The 23,606-nt window shown below is 36.6% G+C and overlaps 1 protein-coding gene across 1 annotated transcript; it reads right to left on the bottom strand.

Moving 5' to 3' along the window:
* Positions 1–737: 737 nt before the first annotated feature.
* LOC134537916 (upstream-binding factor 1-like protein 1) lies at positions 738–19,970 on the bottom strand. The gene is made up of 2 exons (XM_063378872.1): positions 12,998–19,970; positions 738–8,038 (listed from the first exon to the last, which is right to left on the bottom strand). The coding sequence occupies exon 1, from the start codon at positions 19,487–19,489 to the stop codon at positions 17,666–17,668; it is 1,824 nt and encodes a 607-aa protein (XP_063234942.1). The 5' UTR covers positions 19,490–19,970; the 3' UTR covers positions 738–8,038; positions 12,998–17,665.
* Positions 19,971–23,606: the final 3,636 nt, after the last annotated feature.

Genomic DNA, 23,606 nt, shown 5'->3' with positions numbered 1-23,606 from the left:
AGTAATTTGTGAGCAGTTATGTCAATAAAATAAGTAACACACATACAGAATATTCATAAATTTTTGGGCCTAAATTTAATGGGCAGCAGGGAAAACATGCAATTTGTTTTAAGGAACATGTACCTCTGGAAATGCAACCCTGGAAAGTTACAGGCATGGATAGTAGCACGCACGATACATCACTCTACTGGCTGAGAGGATGCGTGATCGCAGTTCCGTGATGTTCAAATGTTCCAGGAAGAAAACGACAAGCCAGGCGCAGACGTTGAGAGTTAGCGCAGTAGCAGAGCACACTTCGTGGTCTGAAACACCTCGTTTCAGGCAGACGCTGGTTAAACTATACAAGTCAATTGTGCCCTTGGTAAATGCTGCAATCCCTCTCGCATCCCTGTACACCACTAACATACCTGTCATCCCAGCAGAAGTCTGCCGTGCTATTGCTGTTTGTTAAATCTGTAATTGCAGCAATCGTACTCACTAAACTGTCCTAAGCCAAACGAGTAAATATACTACAACCATCCAAACAACCACTTAGCTGTACACCAGACTATTGGTACCTTGTAGAATAATTTTATGGATAAGATGTTCTTTATAATCCAAAAAATATTTCTGTGTCAAAACTTAGCATAACATAGCAGATAGAGATAACAGAAAATTTTTCAGCCATCACCATTCACAAGTACCTTTAAGAATAATGAAATGAGAAGTACAAAATCATTAAATTGGAACTCCAGTTAATATTAAAAGTCGACTATAGTCTGTTTATTTTTAAATGCTTAAAATGTACCTTACTACAAAATAGATACAAGCATGTTTATAAAAGCATAAGTTATATATATTAAAATCAATTGACCAAATGGCATGTATACACGACAGGCAAGACAATTTACATTGGTAAGTAAAAAAAATTTAACAATAAGTTGATAATGCCAATAATTCAAGTAATTATTTCATCTTAAAATTACATGATTGCATCACAAAAAGTATATCACAACCTGCTCCTAAGTTCATTTCAGCTAATGCTCCACATATTGCATGAACAGTCTGTTCAAATATGAAAATGTTCTTAATTTAACACCATTCATAATTGCATACAGAAAATGTTCTTATCGTTAAACAGTTAATGTACGTCTATTTAGTATACATATAAAAATTTGAAGCTAGTATGTACACATCAAATGTCAATAAATATTTGACAGTCGCACTCCAAAAACACATGTTCGATGTCACTATTATTTTCAGAGCTGCATCGTACATTTATTTCTTCAAAATTCATCAGCAAAAAAAAACTGACACAAATTTTACATGAATAATAGGGGAAAAAAATTTCAAAACATGTTGCTAAATTTGTACAGTAAAAACATATCTAGCAATTGGTAATATATGTGTAACAGTTGTGGTTGAAAGCCAAAGGTATGATAACTTTGATGCGAGAACCTTTGACTGTCAGTAGAGCATGGAGTCTAGGAAAGGGAGGTAATCAATTGAGATGGAACGTCACAACAGTGGCACGAAATCAAAGCCTGGACACAGCTTATTTCACCGCTATTTCTTCTCAGGCTGATACCGGATGAACGTGAGTGGTTTATGAACTATCAGCACCATAAATTAACACCCAGTTGCCAACAGCTAAGATGACTTTACTACATTTTGAACACATATACACTCCAAATAAATTGGCCTGAATAGTTAGTACACATGCAAACGTTCTACACCTAACTATAAACACAAGATGATAATTTTAAACTTAAGAACAGTACTACTATCTAAACATTGTTTCCAAGGCAGTCATCAGCAAATCAGGTACAACTGGACAACATGAAAACATTGTTCATTCATTTTTTTGTGAAAAAGTAATGGGTTACATTTGCGAATGAAATGTGTTAGGAATCTTTCGGTGAAATTCAAGGTCAAAGTATCAAATAACCAGTGTTTACCATTTACAAAATCCGAAGATAATTTTCAAATTGCTTCATTCTTATTATCTACTCATAAAAATGATTCAACAAGCATTGAGACAGTTACAAAAAAAAAACTAGCACTCTTTGAGCATAACTTTAAACTCTGAAACACCCTTGATGCTCACAGCTAGTGTCAGCAACTCTTATTAGCATCACTACAGTTTGTGCAAAATGACCAAGTCAGTAGCATACTAGCTATAACTTCATACACAAGACAGTACAAAGTAAACACTACGTTCATTAAACTGAACCACTCCGCAATTATCAAGAAATGCAAAAAAAAAACTTATTTAAGATTAAGTTGGATCTAACTTGATAATTTAAAAATCAGTGAATTAAAGTAGTTTCAGTATCATGTGAAAATGATCTAGGGCAGTCATGTCAGACTATGCATTTCCTTACAGGTCCTATCATGTTCTGGTCATAGTTACCTGACATTTTTTTTTATTACTGTCACGAGAACATTGTAACACGTTCAGAAAATTGTGTTAAGAGCTGAACTACCAAACATCAATCTATATTTTAATACCCAAAAGTTATATAAGGGTTGTCTGAAAAGTTTCAAACCTCAACATGAAGATGGTAGCACTCGTTAAGAAAAGATTAGGGAATGTGTGCGCGCATGCTTTGGAACGTGCTCTCTAAAATTTCAGCCATTTTGGATGCGCAGTTGTTTTTTTAACAATTGTTTGCGTGAGTCTCTGCCTCATTCAACACAAATCTGTCCTCAGAGTGAAACTTTAAGCCTAGGAAACAAAGAAAAGTCAATCAGGTTGATATCAGGGCAGTAAGGAGGGTGGTCAAGCAGTTGAAACCGCAATTTGTATATTATCGTCGTGGCAACCGCTGAGGTGTGCCTTGGTGAAACAAAAAATTTTTGTTTCTTTAAATGTGACCTTTATCTGCATAATGGTGGTATGTTGGTATTATGGTGGTTTGGTATTATAATTACGGTGGTAAGATGATGGTTTGATATGATGGTGGTAGAGTGATGCTATGGTAGTGGTATGTTGTTATAAATGTGTTATTGTGGTATGGTGGTGGAATAATGTTGGTCAATTAATGATGCATAGTATGCTCCTGACACTTTTTCCTTTTTCAAATCATCACCACGCCACTTTCCCGGCCAAACAGTAATTTTTGAAGCTGATTCCCCCTTTGCAGTGTTCAGTGCAGCAAACATTCCTCGGCACCCAAGCTGGTATGGCCATGTTTGGATTTAGCTGCCCAAAATATCCTTGTGATAAACGGTGGTGCAGCGTCCCAGTACAAAAAAACATGCGCACAGTCTTAAACAAACGATTCTTAAAAAACAAATGCACATCCAAAATGGCTGAAATTTCAGAGAATTCATTCCAAAGCATCCGCAAACACATACCCCAAGTTTTGTTGACAAGTGCTGCCAACTTCGTGCCGAGGTCGGAAACTTTTCAGACAATCCTCGTGGTAGCCGTGGGATAGCCAAATACAAATTTCCTAAACTTTACTCTGTTAAGTCTGGATGAACAGGTGAGCTACTGTGTATCTACGATTATTCAGCAATGCATCTCCTCTCATAATTTGGTTTTTTAATTATGTCAAATATTTGAACAGCAATTTGATAACTCATTTATTTTAATTGACCTTCCACTACTGCAGACCAGTAAACCAGATAGGGTAGCTGTTAAAATGATGAGGCAACTACAACCAATCAACAGAGAACACGAAGTCCCAAGTTACTCTTCACAGTGAAATATCCACAGCGCAGTGATGAAGCCCACAATATACAGCACACCGCTGCCTGGTTGCTGACCTCACAACTACAACTTTTGGAACTACTAACTTTCTGCATTAAGTCCAACACTTACATTCTGCATACTCCCTCCAAACCTCATTGCACAAAATAAATTTATCTTAAATACAATTCATATTTCTAAAAAACCTCAATATAATTTAATAAAAAAAATTATCTTAAACCCAATACAAATTTCAGCAAACCTCAATATAATTTGTGAAAATTGAAATAAAAGTAATTATTTTCCCTCTAGTAAATATTGTATTTGGGAAGTTTTGCTAACTAGGTAAATGCTATATTAACAATTTTGAACTCTGTGGTATGTTGTTTATTACATAATTCTCAGAAGATTTTAAATGTATCTAATAAGACCACTGACATTCTTTATGCCCAAGTCATTTAATGTGATAAATGATTCACTTGTTTAATATCTAATCACAAAGGAGATACGTACCCTACTTAAATTTGTGACATGCCTTCACATAAATTCTTAAGCAAACGTTCCTTACACAAGTAAGGTTAATGTCTGTACTACTTCCACGGAAGAAATGGCCGAGCAAGTTGAGTGACGGGGCCACCAAAATTATCGACAGTCTGCACCAGAATGCTAATTTATTAAATTATATAAAAGAACTAAACATTTTTTCAAGTAATTATTCTGACAAGAAAATTTAACTGTTCACAGAAATCAATAAACATCAAAATATGATTGAAAATGATCCATAGTGCCTATGTTTTTCTTTAATGATGTGGTTCTCAAAAAAAAATTGTTAACCGAAAATATGTACTGCCAGAGATCCATCGGCTTAAATGAATGATTTGTGATGATTTTTTACAACTACATATTTTGTTATATGAACTGAAACTTGAGCATAAGTTTAAATTTACATACTAAGGTATTATTAGATGTAAAGTGCTTAGTCAAATGACACAAGTGTATTGTAGGTACGGCCATGTAAATATATTAAATATCTCTGTACATAAGGCTCAAGATTATTGAATTATGTGTCAAACAATTCGAAAACCAAATTTTAAAACTCTATACTACTTGTTTTAGAATGGTATTCACAGATAAAAATGACCAACTTTGATGAAATACTGATTAAAAGCCTTTGAAAATGGTTATTCAATAATTGCTCAAACGTTAAGTATTGATTACATCCGATGATGGAAATTTTGTGTCTGAGATGTGCATTCCAAACATTGATAGCAACATTGGTATCCATTTTTTTCTCCCAACTAGGGTCATGTTTGATCCCAGCTGAAACAAAGTCAGTTTTTTGTGTGTCTGTAGGTTTATACGTATATATGTCTAAAACATGCTGAAAAAACCAAAATGACACAGGCCTATTGTTTTTTTTTTACTGGCATGGATTTCTAATCTTATTCATTCCATATCTGTTGTAAGTCCATCTGGCCTACCTGCTTTTCTAGTCCATTTTCATGTTCAATCTAGCCAATTTTATGATGGGTTGATTAGGTACGTAGTATATGTAATGTTACCGGTGCCACAAAATGACAAACAGTCTTACGTACTTACTGAAATAGCCTACGGGCTTGCTCGAGCCAAATCTGTTTTCTCTTAAATTGCGAGAACTGAAAATCATTTTAAATTTTCTTGAAATTAACTATGTAGCATTATCAGAAAGTTGTCAAAATGACATAAAGCAAACTCATTCAGCTTTTGTTGTAGGGTTCTCTCTTTAGCAAGCTTTCAAGTTCGGATGCTCCGAAAAGCAGAGGGTGAAAACTTCTCTCGAGACTCTATCTCACAAGCCAAGTTGGTTGTTTCAGTCTTGCCATGGCTATTCCTGTCTATTTATCACAATATCTCTCTTGTATTTGTTTTTTTGGTCACAAATTTTGTAATTACGAACACGGATGTCACTTTCAATCGCTATTTTAAATACATAAATGCCATTAAGTAATAGCAATGGCAAGAAAATTAAACCACGGGTGCAATGTTAATTATCACCGGTTCTTTACACAAATACATGAAAACAGCAAGCAGCCAGCAGAGAGTATAAGAATGTGATGTTTTAACTGCTAAACACAGTACCGCCAGTGATGTTCGGTTTACTAAACCTACATTCAGTCTTGAACACACACAGCCCCACAGCTCTTGGATCTACACTTCATATCATACACACACTTTGACTGAGCAATATTAGGCACTGCCATTGTGAACATCACAAACAGCCAATCTCAGATTAACTCAAAAGAAAGTTAACATTACAAAAATGTATGACTTATCTGAATAATTATAAATTTAATATATCTTGCTTGCAAACAACTTTTTTTTTGTGACTGCATATTTGAGGGTTTCACAAGTACTTGGACAATTTGATACGGAACACAAAATAACTTTATAGTATACAATGACCACATCCATACAATACTTGAAAAACAACTTAGTCCAATGTTGTAAAACCTAATAAACCCAAAGTCAAAACCAACATTTTTTAAACAAGAGGTTTAACCCTCAAAAGTATTGCAATCTTAATAAGACCAAAATTATTTTTAGCCATTTTTTTTTCTAATCAAACACATTAAGTAGGGACCTATTTACATTATCTTCACTTGCACATAGTGACATAGATACACAATGAGAAAACTTTGAAAAACCGGTGTAACAATTATTTTTATGTGCAATTCTACATTTTGTGGGACTGTGAAAATAATTTAATAATATTTTTGTGTGTGACATTTTGTAGTATTCTTAAACATTACTATCATACATTTTAAGGTCTAAGTGGTAACAAGGATAATTTCTGCGGTACAACTCAGAATTTGATCAGGTTGCAGCCTCACTGGTAAGAAGTCAATCACTACAACTAATAATTGTCATCACTTTCCGTGAAAACCAAGGGATTTAACACAACATCCCATGCAACTTCTTGTTTAGTCAACCTTTCAATGACTAAGAAGTCAATATTCAGATGAGGCTAACTGACTCCTGAACAAATAAAAATACTTGAAGATTTTCAAGAGTTTTACTACATCAACTACAAACAGCCAAAAGTGAGTCTGAACTAGAGCAACAAAGTTTCCATGCCATTTGCTCTAGGCTTGTGAACTATTTGAGATGAAAGTACTCTTAGTATTTTCTGTCCAAACAAACATCCAACACACTCATGGCAAGAATTTCGTAACAGCAGTTATCTTCGATTTTCAGTTATAGCCTTAGCTAAAACTGTACAAAAATTGACATCTTCAATGACCTTTAACATTTTTAAACTTCACCCAAAAAAAAATACAGTTGAGTTCAACTTAATGGATTCTACCTAAAAAAATATTTTCCAAAATATTTATATTGATTTTTTTTTTTAAGTTGGATGATTTGTGAAAAATTAAACTTTAAATTTTATTCCAAATTAGGTTCTGTATTGGACACCACACAGTTTATTTAAATTTGTGACATTACTTTGGTTTAAGGGTTATTCTTGTCAATATTATTATTATTTTAATTTGTTTGTTTATTTATATATTTATTTTTTTGATTATTTATTTACAATTTGTCTCATGTCCACCAACAGTCGAGGGATTTTTAAGGTGGGCACAACATATTGACAAACAAAAAAATTAAGGGGTTGTCTGTAAAGTCGGTTTACGGACAATAATTTTACGTAATGTCATAAGAAAACATTGATGAAAAATTTCATACTTTTTTCACTGAATACTAAATAAAAGCAGTTGACATTTTATACGATAGTTTATATAAGATAATAATTTTTTAGTCAACATTGTAACATAATCTATCATTACTGCACTCCCCGACCGGTGCTACTTTTTTTTTAATAATCAAAGAACAAATATATGAGATTATATCGCTAATCAAATTCTTAAAATGCAAGAATTAATTACCTTTTTTGCCGCAATTGTTGTTGTAATAAACAATGGAAACCACATTAACTTTTCACTTTACTTTATAAACAGTTGACAAAACAGTTCATGTGTAGGTTGTGTGCTGCCGCTGTCTCTCTTCTACTCGGACGCATCGGCCGGTGGAGTGGAAGAGAGATAGATGCGTCACAAGCCGAATGCTTATGCCGATCGTGCATCTCTATCGCTTGTTCCGCGCTCTCGCTTGCACGCTCGTTTCAGGCGGAACGTGACAATGAGTCATGCTTTTTCGTGCGTGCAGCCGGCGTTCATCGATTTATAAGACGTTATCACGTCAAAAAAAAAATACATAGGCAAAACAATATATAAAGGACAAACAGGCAGGCACTGCAAGTTATAGGCGCCCACTGGAGACTCACTGCGAGCGGGTATGCAGGCGGGAACCACAAACCTGCAGGCACTGCCAACAGAACAAATACCAAACAATAATAAACACAGTAAACACATATTATGCATTTGTTGTTTGGTTGAAAGTTGTGGCCCCAGATATTTACTTAACATTATTTGCAAGCTGCAAAATGTTACACAAGTATTCACAACAATGTTCATTTGCGTGACTCTTTTACTGCTATTAGAAACTACATACTTAGTAAACATCTGATGCAAAAAAAAAACATGAGATACCAAAGATCTGGTGTGATGAATTAACAAAAAATAGGCATTGAATAACATTAATTAATTAATGAAATTGTTAACATGGACCATGAGATACATACACAAGGGCTGTTAAGTCTGTGGCAGACGAAGGCGAACAGAAGTTTTCTATTAAATCCAGGGTACAGAGCTCTCCATAAGAGCTTCACACTTGCAACTGATTGTCTTCACGTCACTTGACATTCTCAATGACAACTGGATGGTTTCAGTGTATAACATTACTAGCACTTGGGAATAACTGCACAGTTACAAATAGTATTATATTTCATGTCACTGAAGAAAAGATACTAATTTTTTATATTTTTTTTACGTTTATATAATTAGCTTATAAAGTTAAGAGAGTAATTTTTTTTTTTTTACACCATTTGTCTTTTACATTTCTCATTAATGTAAAACACATGATACTACATGCACATCTAAAGATGCTTTACAAACTAAAAGAAGTTATGCAAATGATCATAAAAATGAAAACTTTTGTGACAATTTTTTATAGCTTTTAGATCATATTTCAAACATAACTGCTGAGAAAAATTTGAGCAGAACATAAAATGCTAATAATATATCACAACAAAATAACAGGGGAAAAAAAATCAAAAAATAGTAATGAAAATAAAATTAAATAAAAAAATGGTGAGAGAGACTGAGCCAAAAGTTTTGACTTTAACATTTAACTCATTTCACATGTTTAACAACACTACTCGAACTTCGTCACATTTTTTATCACGTTTCTCATCCAGACATCATTCATTGTCATTAATTCTTTATTTTGTAGTACATATTTCTTTACGAGACAAAATGATTCCTCACATTTTCATTTGACAAATGTACATTATGTAATTTTCAATTAACGACACTGTGAAGTGTTTAATGCCTGGCATTGGCGGCTAAGTTTCAAGGTGGCTCTTTTCACTACACATTGAACCACATGTACACGTAACAAATTACAAAGAGTCTTTAGTTACTCTTGCAGTTCCCTGTATCATCAGAGCCCTAATCAAAATTGCAAGCCTGGACTGCCTGTGACTGCCGCTAGTTCCAACACGCAGCATGGAACACCCTTGTTTGAGTCGACCCTCAATGCTACACGCAATGCTACTGTTCAGATGAGGTGGTTCGTAGGCCTGTGCGAATACTAGTTTTTTGATGGCAAGCCAATATCAAATTGAATGTTTAAAATGTTCGCAAAGTTGAATCTAACTGAGAATACTGTTCATTGGCAAAGCTGTACAACAATCCTTTTATAATTTACAATGTTTTAACCGTTAAGTGATTAACCATTTGGACCTTCTGTACAATATAATTCAATAAAATTTATAAAATAACCATGCATAATATTAATATTGATCATTCATTAAGCTAACTGAGTGCTACCTTTTGATTTTTTGAAGTAATCAACTTTATTTAAGTAAAACATATACCAACAAAAAAAATTTTATGATGAATCTTAGGTTTTCTGTTTTAAAGCTTTGCAACAAATGTGAAGCTTCACATCAGACATAAGCTTTGCATCAAAACCGACGCATCAAATAAAACGAATAGCATAATTCCTGGCAAAGTCAAATTGAATATAAAAAAGAGCTTTGATTGATTCGCTTAGTCGAAGCTTTGCACAATGCCTAGTGGTTTGTATAGGGGACTACTAAAGCCAGTTTGAGCTCAGCCGAACACTTCTGACTAAACCTTCGAAAATTATTAGAGCCTGACAGGGAATGAAACATGCTTACTAAGGCACAAGCACAACCAAACTAGCAGCGTTTCAAGAGACTTAACTTAAATTGTACTTATTACAAGAAATTAAGTCAAGAAACTTGTAACGTTGCAAGACCCCTGCCCTCCTAGCTAAATAATACTATTTTCATGAATGTAAATATTTCTAAAAAAAGGTCTTTTCAAGGATATTTTACCGTTTTTATGTATGTTAGAGTTGATATTTTTCACTTGCTGAATGTTTTAAGAATGTACCTTGTATTTTAAGAGACATTTACAATCAGTACTATTTTTTATGTAATTATTCACAAAGAAGTCGCTGTACTAGATTTTTGCTGGTTTAGGCCTACTTTTTCAGGTTATTTCTAAATGATTTTAATTTTGTAAAGTAATTTGTATTATAATTGCTGTTTGTAGTGTTCATTTAACGTGTGGAATGATTCTAGAACAAGGGACTGTGTCTGGTGTGATGGTTAGAAAGAGAGGCATGAGAGGCCTGTAAGTGAAAGTGAGAAAGAAACAGTGCTTCCCCGCCAACCGAGATAAAGACGGGAATTTCCCCACTGCGTGGGAACTGTCATAACTGCTGTCTCACGGTGTGGGAGAGAGAACGAGAATGGGAGTCCCTGATTTCGATGTAAAATTGAAAAGAGACAGATCAAGGGAAGCCCCTAGTTCTATATGTACAGGGTTTTTCATGTATTGAAATTTGTTCTCTGATTGGCTTGTATCGGTAAGCGTGAATGAAGCGTGCGTGTGATTGGTCGGTGAGGTCATGTGACGTCTACTCCCTGCGTGGAGGAGACCGTGGCAGGATTTCACCAGTCGTCCGTCGATAGCTGCACCAGTAGGTCGTGTTCGGTGGCTCTCGCCAAATTATGAAGTAATTTGCTAATAGATAATTTAACGTTGGTGGTCAGAGCCAGGCCGAGTATTAAGTCAACCTAATTTGTTTTATTTTCTTTCGAACAGTACTAAATTAGAAATTGCGGCCACTTTCGTCGGCGTTCGACTTGTAGCGAAATTCTTTTTCGCTGGGTGCGGTCATGTTTAAGGCCGCACTGACTTCGTGTACTTGCAGTAAAACATTACTGAAGGACGCTATTTTTTTTGTTAATTCTCATCACGCGAACTGCAGGCATTTTTTGACGGGCAGATGTATGTGGAATGAGTGAGCAACCTCTTTTGGAAGTGTTTGGAATCGTCTGTGCAACATTCTATTTGAAAAAAATTAAAACAACAAAATTACAATCGGCGTTGAACATCTGTTTATTTTTGTATATAACGAATCGTTATAAACTAATATTTATGTTTTTTTTAACTTGCGGCTGCTTAAGTTTATACATTTATTTTTATATCTACCTTTGTACAATAGAATAGTTTTAAGTGTGTTGGCAATAGTGTTCTTAAATCTCCCTCAACGCAACAGTTTCGCCTTGCATGGCCCATGCCTACAGTTCGCTAGGCTCGCACAAAGCAGTGGAATGCTGAATAGCAGCCATACATAGCTAAGCGCTATGAGACGCTGTTGGTCAATTTATTTGCAACACTTCCCTATGACCGGCTTAACTGATGATCGCACAACCCCCCACAAAAACTGGCGATGTCTGTCTGCTCCTTAGGAGTCCATTCAGAAAACAAGGCTTCACTCTGATTGGCTATTTGGATTTCCAGTTTGTTCGCTGTGGATACATTTGAAATAGATAATACTTTCAAAGCACAGTACAGTTGGAAACAGCTAAAGGCTGGAGCACAGAAGTAAACCTAAAACCAAAACAAGAAAGAGATTCATATCTGTCTACAAGTACACTTTATTAAACAAATATAGCCACAGAAAGATAACTTTAAGAGGAAGTTGGAATCGTGCACGAATACTGAGAAGGATGGCTGCAATTTCATGGAGTGCGCCAGCGAGAGCCAACCTTCCGCTTCACGCGACAGATCTTGGAATGTGTCCGCGACCATGAGATCGCAAGCACACTTTTCATTGCAACAATCTAAAGAGGAGTTGTGTCATTTCAGTTTTTAAAGTTTAAGACTTACTCTTTCCCCTACTGCACTTTTGACATGTTTAAGACAACCCACTTTTGGCATTTTTTAAAGACATAGTTTGAAACCGATCTTGAACTCTACATCACCCCAGCGGCCTACTTTCCCAGTGTTCCTAAGGAATCAGGGACGGCATGTCTCTACAGACATAGTTTCTTACAAAAAACCTGGTAGGCTGTCTCAAACATGTAATTTTTTTTTTCACTTTTTAACATTACTATTACTTAAGGGCTTTTTGAAAAATATTAACATCATTCCTCCCTTGTATTTAGTGTTTGACATTAATATTTTCAACAGATATTCACAAATTGCAATAATTTGGGTGTAAAATGTCGTGCAAGTTATCGTAATCACCACCACTTGTGCAACTTTTAAACGCCCATTATGTTACACTTAGTGAATACCTGTTGAAAATATCAGCAACACAGCAAATTCCAGGGAGGTATAGTGTTAAAATTTATGAATTAGCCCTTAAATAATAGGAATTATCCACGTGGCGTATGAGACTCAAGTCTTAAGGACTGCAGCGAGTGAATTTGTGAGCTTCCATTTACCCCCAACCCCATTTTCCCTCACCATCCCCGTTGAATTATTGCACTTTCGTGTCATTGCTTAGGTTTTAAGTTTTAACTGCAATTTTAGTACATGTACAACATGATTCACCATGTAAGCATTGGATGATATGTAAAATATGTATATTGTAACCGGTTGAATGATACACCTTATAAACTGTTTGAACATATTCAGGCAAGTATTCACAATAAACATACGATTATTTTGACTTATTGCATCAGTCGCACAATAGAAGCTTACTTTCTATTCTTACGCAGTTGGGAAATGCATAAAATCTTTAACTTCCCAAGTCACATTTTCAAGTATTTCACCATAAAATTCTGAAATGAGCCAAAAAAAAATAAAACTTAACATTGCAGGCAAGGAAGAGACTCACCGAGGCATGGCCAGTGTTCACGTTCTGGGAGCCCAGGAGCGCTGAACGCCTCGCATTCCCGCTCGCACGGTGATCAACTGCCTCCGTGTCACGTGTCCTTAATGCTGGAACAGCTGTGCAATTCCACCCACCACTCCCAATGTCGGGTACCAGGTTTTCTGTACCTTGTGAGTCTGAGAAAAAGCCAGGAGTTAAATTAAAAACATCTTAAAAAAACATTTTAAAAAAAAAGGGGGGGGGGGTTGTCTGTAAAGTCGGTTTACGGACGATAATTTTAAATGATTTCATATCAAATTTTTTAAATTGCTGCTTTTAAAAAGCCCGCCTTAACCTGTTTGATATTATAGAAGATTTTCTCGCACAGTGGTTGGCTGGTTCTTGCATGCTCGGCTCAGGCGGAACGTGACAATGAGTCATGCTTTTTTGTGCGTGCAGCCGGCGTTAATCGATTTATAAGATGTTATCACGTCAAAAACTTTCAAATTTTAGAAGTTTTTTTTTTAAATAACCTGTTTCATACCGAAGATCTGGATATGACGGAAGGCCAAACTGGCTTAAATGCAGATCTTATCAAAAGATGATTTACTCACAAAACTTTATTCAGTTCTAAATTGCAAGGCTCTATCTTGCTCAACATGTTGACTATTTAATTTTCTTAACATTACTAACAACTGAATGCTTTTCTTGAAAATTTATTCCGATAGCATCATTTTGCTGTTTGGTCACAAATTTTATCACAGCTTGTTTCTTTACTGAATATTATTTTTTAACTAAAAGTCATGCAATGATCATAAATATGAACACTCGCTTGACAGTTTTTTTACCGCTTTTAGATAATATTTCGAACATAACTGATGAGAAAATTTGAGCAAAACATAAAATGCAAAATAGCTATTGGAATAAATTTACAGGAAAACCATCCAAAAATAGTAATAACAAGAAAATGAAATAACACACCTGGTGAGTGAGACTGTTTGACATTCAACATTCAAATCATTTCACTTGTTTAACAACACTACTTGAACATCGTCAGATGCTTGGGCATGTATCGCATCTAGACATTGCTTATTGTCATTAATCCTTTATGAATAATAGTTTATGTTACTTTATTACATTATAAATAATAAAGGTTTACTACCTTGCAGTTCAAAGAGTCAACCCCTTTTTTGATTGAAATGTTTATAATATGAGTTTTTGAATTAGGGCTTATGCTTTAGATGCCATCAGTTACAGCCAAAATTAAATTTTGTACGCGTTACAAACTCAACAAAAATTATAAACTCAACTGCAACATCATGTGAATGGTGGGAATGTCTGTTTTAGATTTTTACTAGCCCTCTAAACAAATATCAAACAAGAAACAAACATTACTATGAGCTCATGTAGAATTAAAAATGACTTACATTATGCATAAAAAAACCTGAAGTATTTTTCTTTTAATTATTTTAGCACACATAGGCCTATCTTAACAGCAATCACAGACATAATTCATACTTTTTTATTCAAATTCTTTTTTTCATCTCTTAACCACACATATATTACACCTACCACAGAAGCTATTTCTGCATTATATAAAAATTAAAAAAATTATATTTAGAAGATAAACCTATTATAATAATAGTATTTAATTCAAATTCATAGCATTGAAGACATACAATACGCTATATTTTGATGTCAAGACTTTAGCTCAGTGATTCTACTTTCTTGTTTTCGTTTTTAGTGATCCTAGTAAACCAAGAACTTAAAGAAAAAACCGAAATGTTAGATCTATAATACCTAGCACTGTTTCATCAACTCAACAAAACTTTTGTTGCCCTAAGTTCATTCTCTTTATGAACTACTTCAACCTCCTAAATTTATACTACCAATGTAGAAGTAGATAAATCATTTTAAAAAGTTTATCTGTTAATAAATTTGAATCAAATAGTATAACCTCAACTTTATACCAATATGCACATTCAACTGATCTTATTAAGTTACAATTATATATTTCAACATTTTAATGACGGATCTACATCTGACCAAAAATTTCACCTTAACCATTAAGTACATGCTAAAAGCTGGGCTACATTCGCAACAGCACAGACGTACTGCAGTTGAATGAACTCAAACCGACAGCAGCTGCTGCATTGGAAAACCGCACATGCACAGCAAAACAGCAGACAGAAAGTTCTTGTACTTCTAACTTTACTCTGTGCTGAGCGACGGCCAATCAACGTACCCTAGGTTAGCGGCATTCAGTAAATAACTATTGGTTTGATACATGCATTTCAAAGATAGTGAAATCAATTTTAACATGTAACCCAATGCTTTCTAGTTAATAATCCTGGTCATTAAAAACAAAACGGTGAAATTAAATTCTTGGGTTGACGTAAAAACTGTTTCTATAAATATTTAGCTGACAATATTCAAACGTTTGAAACTAAAAATTTTGTCACACGTACATAAGGAGGAGGAAACAGTTGAATTGCTTCGAACCAGTATGTTGTGTACGACTGTAGCTTCATTCTGCGTTGTGCATATACAACTGTGCTATTTAAATGCTGTTTGCACGCTATTGCGAATGTATCCTAGGCATAAGTAAATGTAATTTAATATAATAATTCTAAATAACAAAAAATCTTTAATTGCATTCAAAAACAATAAGCAACCTGTTGCCGTACAAAGCATTCAAAATGGATGCAAATTATTTGAATATTACCTGATCAACATAAATTATCATGAACAATAACTAGAAATAATATACCCAACACTTGCATTTCATATCAACTTTTTAATAGGTAGTTAAAGACACAATATTTTGTGGCAAGTTAAAAGTTATGTAAGGAAGGGTCCAAATCAAAATGAAAATCAGTCATCGATGTCGACCAACTTTCGCTCAGCATTGCTTTGATCATTTCAAAACAAAAATATTACCTAAAACATCTCTGATCATCTCATAATAGCAACATTTGTTTTTATTTTCAACTAATAGAAGAAGAAAAAAACGATTTTCTAACTCATCTCTAGAATTCATTTACGAAGTTCCAGCATCAGTGTAAAAATAACATTTACAAAATTAAATATCAGTAGGCTGCTACATCACTCTTACACCACTGACACAGGCCTACTGCAGAGAGCATTATTCGGCATTGAAAAAATTACATCACACAGTAGCTTACAAATTTAGATAGTTGTTCTTAACTACATACATTATGCGTGTAAACTCAAACAATGTTGGAACCCTGAACATACAATAGTAAATTATTGTGAAATTTAAGACAACAAATTGCAAATTTATGCTAAGTATAAAAACCAAGCAATTACATGTTTGTATAGCAATTTGTTACAAATTGTAATCAAAGAAATATTTTTACGTATTACAATTTCCATTTGCCTTGCACGCTGAAAACTTATCTACACAAGACCTAGCTTACAAACTTAGCAAAACTGACATGAATGCTCAATGCTAGAGTACTGTACGACGTTATGAAATCATAACACAATTACGGGACAGCAGACATAGATTTTTGTGTTTTGGCTGACATTTCTGCTCGTTTCATTTTTGGTGAAAATTTTTAGAAATGTTTGAAAATGCAATCACCATGTGTAGAACCTACAAATGCTGTAATTTTTAGAGCTGTAGCAAACCGTATGTATTCGGTACTGAGTAACGGGTGCGCCATCTAGTAACGAGTAACGAAACGTTACACACGAATGCATTTCGTTACTCGCATTTTTCGTACATTTTACGCATGCGCGCGCTTATTTGATGAATTTAAAAACGTACGTGACAAAGAACGATGTTTGTTTATTAAGTAAAGTATAATTTGTAAATTGGTCGTCCAAGTTTTTTACTGTTTATTAAAGGTATTGTGTGTGTAGACAAAGTTTGAGATTGGAACAGAAACAACGTAAGAAGAAATATGTATGTTTTTGTTTTTTATTATCGCGTATTTCACGTTTTTTTTTTCTTATCTTAAAGAGATAATATAATAAAGCCGCTCTAATGAGATTTAATTGCTTCTTGGTTAACAAAAACTGATAATTATCAAATATTGTTAATTGTTTATATTCAATTTATTATTATTTATGCGACGTCATACTGTATGCGTACGTAATACGACTCAATTCATTGCTGTAACATAACATAGCATGTTATGTGGTATCAGAAGTAACGAGTAACGTAACGATACGATAGTAACGAGTACTAATTGTTATATAAACGAATACATACGGGTACGCCTTTTTTCGTTACTTTTACTCCTCTAGTAATTTTCTGGTTAACTTCATAGTGTTTATTCGCTGAACTGTATCACAATGCTGGCAAATAGAATACTTAAAAATCACAAATATAAATGCATCTTACTTTATACCAAACATGAATTTAAGTTTTACCATTTCAAGTCGTATATGTTGACAGCTTGTGATGAACACTTTTTTTTTGCATTAGCCTAATGTTACAAAAACTAAAAAACATTTGCATGCATTAATAGATAGCTAGTATGGAGTTGAACATTATCTTCACAATTATTGATTAGAATTTAGTTTTTAGACTCGTAAATCAGATAAATCCATTCACTGTTAACTTTGTGATGTAAATTTTCCAACCCCATTTCCCCAACCTGACACGTGGCTTGCAACTGTACACTAAGTGATGACTATCAATGTACAGTATAAACCGAGGTGTCACTCTGACTCGGAGGCACTGGACGACGAGGGCTCGCTGTCGCTCTCCGAGTCGCTGGAGTCATCGCTGTCCGAGCTGCTGGAGCTGGACCGCTCGCTGCTGCCCGACGAGGAAGCCCCCGAAGCGGCGTCCCGGGGACTCTGCCCCGCCTGCCTCGAGCTGTCCATCCTCGACTTGTGCAGCGAGTACTCCTTCAGCTCCTCCTGCGTCAGGCCCTTCAGGAACCTCTCGTACTCCTGCATGTAGCGGTTCTTGATGGCGCGGAACTGCTCCAGGTAGCGCTCCTTGTCGGCGGCGGGCAGCGCCTGCCAGCAGCGCTTCACCTCCTCCTCCGAGTACGTCACGTTCTTGCTGCGGGCCCTCTCCGCGAACTCCTTCACGAACAGCTTGAACATGTTGACCGGGGGAGGGGGCGGCTCCCCCTTGTACAGCAGCGGGGCCCCCTCCGCCCGCGCGGGCGTCGCCCCCGGGTCCAGCCTCGGCATCTTCTGCCTCGGCCTGGAGTCCGGCCTGGCGGGCGGCTTGCGCTTGGGGTTGTTGCTGAGCAGCTCCTCCTGCTGCTTGTCCTCGGGCAGGGACTCCAGGTACGAGGCGTACTCCAGCTTGTACTGGTCCAGCATGCTCACCGCCTGGTCCCGGTACTTCAGCTTCTCCTCCTCCTTCAGGCTCTTCCACAGGCGCGAGATCACGTTCATGCGCTCCTTCGCCTCGATCTGCTTCATCTCCGGGCTCATCAGCATGATTCGCGAGAACAAGCTGTAGCCCGAGTTCGGGGGCTTGCCGGGTTTCCCCGCCGCTTTCTCCGCCAGGTTCTTCTCCTCTTTCGTTACCACCGGCTTCATTTTTAATAAATCTATATCTGGGTCCAAAGACTTCAATTCTTCGAAATACTTGGCTTCTTTTTCCAGTGCTCGGTTTATCCACACTACTTTTTTTTGGTCTACCATATTTCGCCACTTTTCTTTGCAGTGCTCCGTCAATGCATTTCGATTAAATTCTGGGTCATTCTTGTGGCGATTCACTTCCTCACCGAGAAATAACTTGAATGGTGTGAGTGGTTTTTGCAAACCAAATGCTGACTTCTTTTTTTTCTCTTTAGATTTTAAAGAGGATGTAGCCAGTTCTGGGTGCTCCTGGTTGAATTGACACAATCTTTCCTCGTACTCTTTACGTAATGTTGCTGCAACTGACACATACTTATCTTTTTCATTTTTTGACAAGTTATTGAACATTTCAGCTATGCGTTTAGAAATTGAAGTCATATCCAAGCCAGGGTTTTGTCGAGCTACTTCGTCTTTTTTTTCCATGTAGAACATCATGTACGACGACAAAGGTCGTTTAGGAAAATCTGGATGACGATTAGTTTTCTCTGAACGGTAGAAATTTGTCCATGGTTTGCTAACCCAATCCTTGGCATCTTCCAAAACTTCTCGTAAAAGTCTAAACTTACGTATCCTTTTTTGAATTTTACCCCATGTTTCTTTACACTCATCTCCACTGTATCCACCAAAGGCAATCTCGTCCCAATTCAGCTTTTCTGCTCTACAACTATATGAAAGGGAATCTTTTTCAGGAATGTTAGCACTCATCCTATTTATCAGTTCCAAAAAGTCGTCATATGGCCAATCAGGGACTTCATCCGAGCAGGTATGGTTGTCTTCGTGCATAGAAGCTACAGACTTGGCATGTTTGGAGTTCTTGGAAGATTTCTTATGTCTTGTGGCCTTAACAGGACTCCGCACATATTCCCTACTATCGCCGTCATCAGACTCCTCCTCAAGCTTCATTACACTTCGTGAATGACATCGTAGTGGGTTAGACATCCTGATATACGTGTGTGTACAACAAAAAGTTTACACGAAGAATTAAGTTTTTTTCAGAACACGTCTATGAAGATACATATCCACATATTATAACACCTAACCGCCACACTCTGTTTATTTTTGCCTCAAAATAAAGAGATCCTCATTTATAACCTACACTAGCCTTTTCAAATATAAAAACCATATTTCATTATAAATGTTTTAATTGGTTATGCCGCTAATATATATTATACACCAAATTCCTCTTTCACGAAAACCATTTTTGCAACAATATTCAAAGATTATACTATAAAATACTAATTTACTAGTTAACATAAACACAACATTAAAAATTAAAATTTTTACTAAACATGTTTATCGGAAGAATTTATAACTAATTACACATTTTTATCACATTACATAACATTTGAAAATGAAAATATTAAAATTCACGGAATCAACTAATAAAATACTTTAAAATTATCAATCAAATATCATTTATCCATTTTATTTCTAGTATACAGCAAATGGGATGTAGAAATGTTATAAATATTGTAAAGAAATGAAGATTAATTCACAATATAAAAAATTACAAATACTGGGTATGCCACTATAGAGTAGTCCTTGGATGTTCCATGGCTACTAATTTAGATGTTTCTATACAAACATTAACAAAGCATTGAAAGATTTTATAAAAATTGATTATGGAAAATTTCGAACAAGTTTGAAACATTATTTAGCTATTTTAAACGACTCTACGACCGGAATTCCAAGACTCAAAATTAAGGGTTTGGGTATTGAATTTGTTGCACCTGTACCCTAACTATATTCCTAGGCTGTTATTAATAGTCTTGTCTTGAGCAATCTCTTGAGTGCATCTTGGCGAAGACCATCTTGTTTCTCAAGGCAGTGATTTCAATATCCATGTTTCATTGTCCGTGAACAAGATAAGCTTCATGATGTCACCAGGCTCAAGTAACAGCTAGCTTGATTAAGCGATCGCTTAAGACAGTAAAAGACATGAGCATATACAAACCTTGCCGACTTGACTCGTTCGTTAAATATTCTGCTACTTTTCACACAGAGCTGTGAAACCCCAAAATTTGAGATGTATTTGTATGTTGAGATGAGGAAGATTTTTTTTTTTATTGATACAATACTCTTGAATCACACCTGGAAAAACAGGTTTTTTACAACTACAAAGATTCACTCCTTTTATTAAGAAATTGCTATTATTTTGTCTTTCCTGTGCAAGTTGAACATTAAGACATAATGTATCTAACTATTTAAGAATAAACTATTTTCAAAATTATACGAAAAATAAGTGTCGTCGTCAGTGGCGTAGCCAGGATTTGCGTATGGGGGGTGTTAAGAAGCATGGCCCCCCTCCCCCCGTATTAAAGCGGGGGGTCCGGGGGTCCTCCCCCGGAAAAATTTGGATTTTAAGGTGTAAAATAGTGCTATTTTAGCAGTTTTCGGTGCTTAAATTTAAATATTGTAATGGTAAAAATTTTATTAATTTTAATATGAAATTTGTTTGAGTGATGAGTAAGAAATTAATTAAAGATTTGGTGCTAAGGGGGGGGTTAGAACCCCTAAAACCCCCCCCTGGCTACGCCCCTGGTCGTCGTCCCTCCGAAGGTCATAAAGCCCAGCCTCCACCCGCCAGTATTAAACCCCGCTAACGGAATGCACCCCTAGCACATTTCACGTGAGTCAAGCGAGCCGTCGACACCGGTGAGTGCCTGCACAGATTACGTCCATATGCCAACACTACCATACAGTTCTTATACATCATAAATTGCTATGAGTAATTAAGTGATTTTTAATTAACAGAACACCCCTTAATAGTGAAAGTGTGTCATAGGGGTGCAGCTGTTTTCCCCGTGGGAAACCACAATTAATAAACGTCCGGAAAGTCCCTTGCGGCCTTCCGCCAATAATTACCCACATTAACCACAGTGTTAATCAACCTAATTTACCTCCCTGTTTTTACTTGCAAATAGCCACTGGAGTAGTCAACAAAAACAGACAGTCTCCAGCTTGACTTTTTATTTTTAAATATAATTAATCTATTTACTGTTATGTATTACTATTATAGGCCTTCCGCCAACTAATTCAGACAGATGTCATTAAGATACGAGTGTCCTATAAACGATAATGAGTAATTATGATTATAAAATTGGAATAACGGCACATTAGAAAGTTTGGCGCGTCATAACACTTCCTACCCTCCCGAGCCAGCACAAAGAAGCAGTAGAGTTTTACTCACGGGCCGGGGCGGACGTGTGATTCCGTGGGGAGACTTCAACTTTTGTAATCCTAATTCTTCGTGCTGGTAACTATTATAATTCACTAAAACCTTTTTCCTCTCCCCGCGTGCCCCCATGCCCTTTTCCGATGCAGGACTCATCCCGGACGCTTTAATTTTTGCTCATCGTGGAACAACGGTTTGCGACGCAGTCACCTTACGGTCCGGGCCGACTCCCGCGAACAGAACTTTACGTGATTCGTCGAGCATAGACTGCCGACAGCAAGCTTAAACACTTTGCCCCTTAATATTATCTTTGTGGGCCCGCGACTCACACAGGTGAGCCCGGGCACGAAGCTATCTACAGTTCATCACGGGAGTGGCCATTAATCCACCCAAACTCTTCGGCGACCCTCAAACCAATGTAGGGATCTTGTTTGCAAGTGCCGCAATGTAACATCCATCTAATACGTAATTAATTATCAGTGCGAGTGTATGTAGTGCCAACGTATTTTTTGTCACATGCAACTGTCTAACTTGTGCCCCCATCCACACTATGTGAGATGCGAAATTAAAAAACTAGCACCTAAATACTGTTTCTTTATTTCGCAAATGCCTCCTGAACAATTAGGAAACAGTCCTCTATACTGTTTAGGGCCAGTGCATATTTGAAGTAGGGACTCCCTCCCACCATCAACAGCCTTCGATCCTAGTGGAACACGCAGGGGCAAAAACCCACGAACACCTCGGTTAATCCTCCAATTAACCTGGCACCTGCCGGAGATTTCCTTTAGAGCCAATGAAAACCACTAGGACCGCCCCGGGTCTCGATCTCGAGACCGCGGGTGACAGCATAGGTTAAACTGTTTTTAAAATAGCTCTGCTACATTTCTACATTTATTTTTGCTAATACGACATAAGAATATTTCGCCATATCATTTATGTTGCTAACCTAACTAATCAATCATTTTCACTATAGTTTTAATGTAGTTATCCTAACTTATTTAACCATTAACTTGGTATTACCGTTTTTTAAGTGTAACTACCCTAAACTAGCATCTCCATAACTGTTATTACTGAAGTCACGACTACCAACTTCCACAAAGCACAGACAACTCTGCTCCTTCCAAGCATCTGCATAACTCGCTGATTACACCCGACTACACTGACCCGCACACCACCTGTTCAAAAACCACCCTAGCTGGTGGCACGACACAGGACAGCCATTGCTAAGGATGAACAAAAAAGGGGGGTTGATCTGAAAGTATCATTACAGAATGCCGACCATGTCCAGCACACCAAAAAAACTAGTGTGCTAGACTGAGTCCCACATGGTTGGGACCATACCCAATCCTGAAGTGGCTGAGTAGGAAGACCTTCTTGTTTGGATTGAGTGGACAGCATTTACGAAAACTCCATCGTGACAATATCTTGAGAACCACAAGCCCAAAAAGAAACATGGTCCCTGAAGATGGAAACCCAGAAGAAATGGACAAAACACCAACAACAGAAGACTCGTTCATGTCCTGAGCATGTGAGGCCTGTTTCGTTGTAAACCCATCTAAGGGGCGATGACACCTGGACCAGCAGAAGGTTTTGGCACAACCCCAAGGCAATGCCACCAGGGATGCACGAAACAGACATAGATCCATGACATTACCTGGATGCCCGATGTGGGCACCTACACAGCGAATGAGCAGCCTCTGGTTACTGAGCCAGACTAGGTGGAGGCAGCAGAGTCAACCTTCCCCTCGCGAGGTGGATGAGGGCATGGTTTTTTTTTCCGTCGCCGATGCAGAATTCGGGGCCAGGGTGGATGAGGTAGCCAAGACGACCTCGAAATGCAACCGATGGCAGCACCGAGCTCCACATTACATGGCATGAAAA

This window comes from Bacillus rossius, chromosome 12 (genome assembly GCF_032445375.1).
Source record: "Bacillus rossius redtenbacheri isolate Brsri chromosome 12, Brsri_v3, whole genome shotgun sequence".
Classification (NCBI taxonomy): domain Eukaryota; kingdom Metazoa; phylum Arthropoda; class Insecta; order Phasmatodea; family Bacillidae; genus Bacillus; species Bacillus rossius.
This window is presented reverse-complemented; position numbering and strand designations above follow the sequence as displayed.

Excerpts from the sequence above, each read along its gene's own strand:
- LOC134537916 (XM_063378872.1), bottom strand. The coding sequence starts at position 19,489 with ATGTCTAACCCACTACGATGTCATTCACGAAGTGTAATGAAGCTTGAG.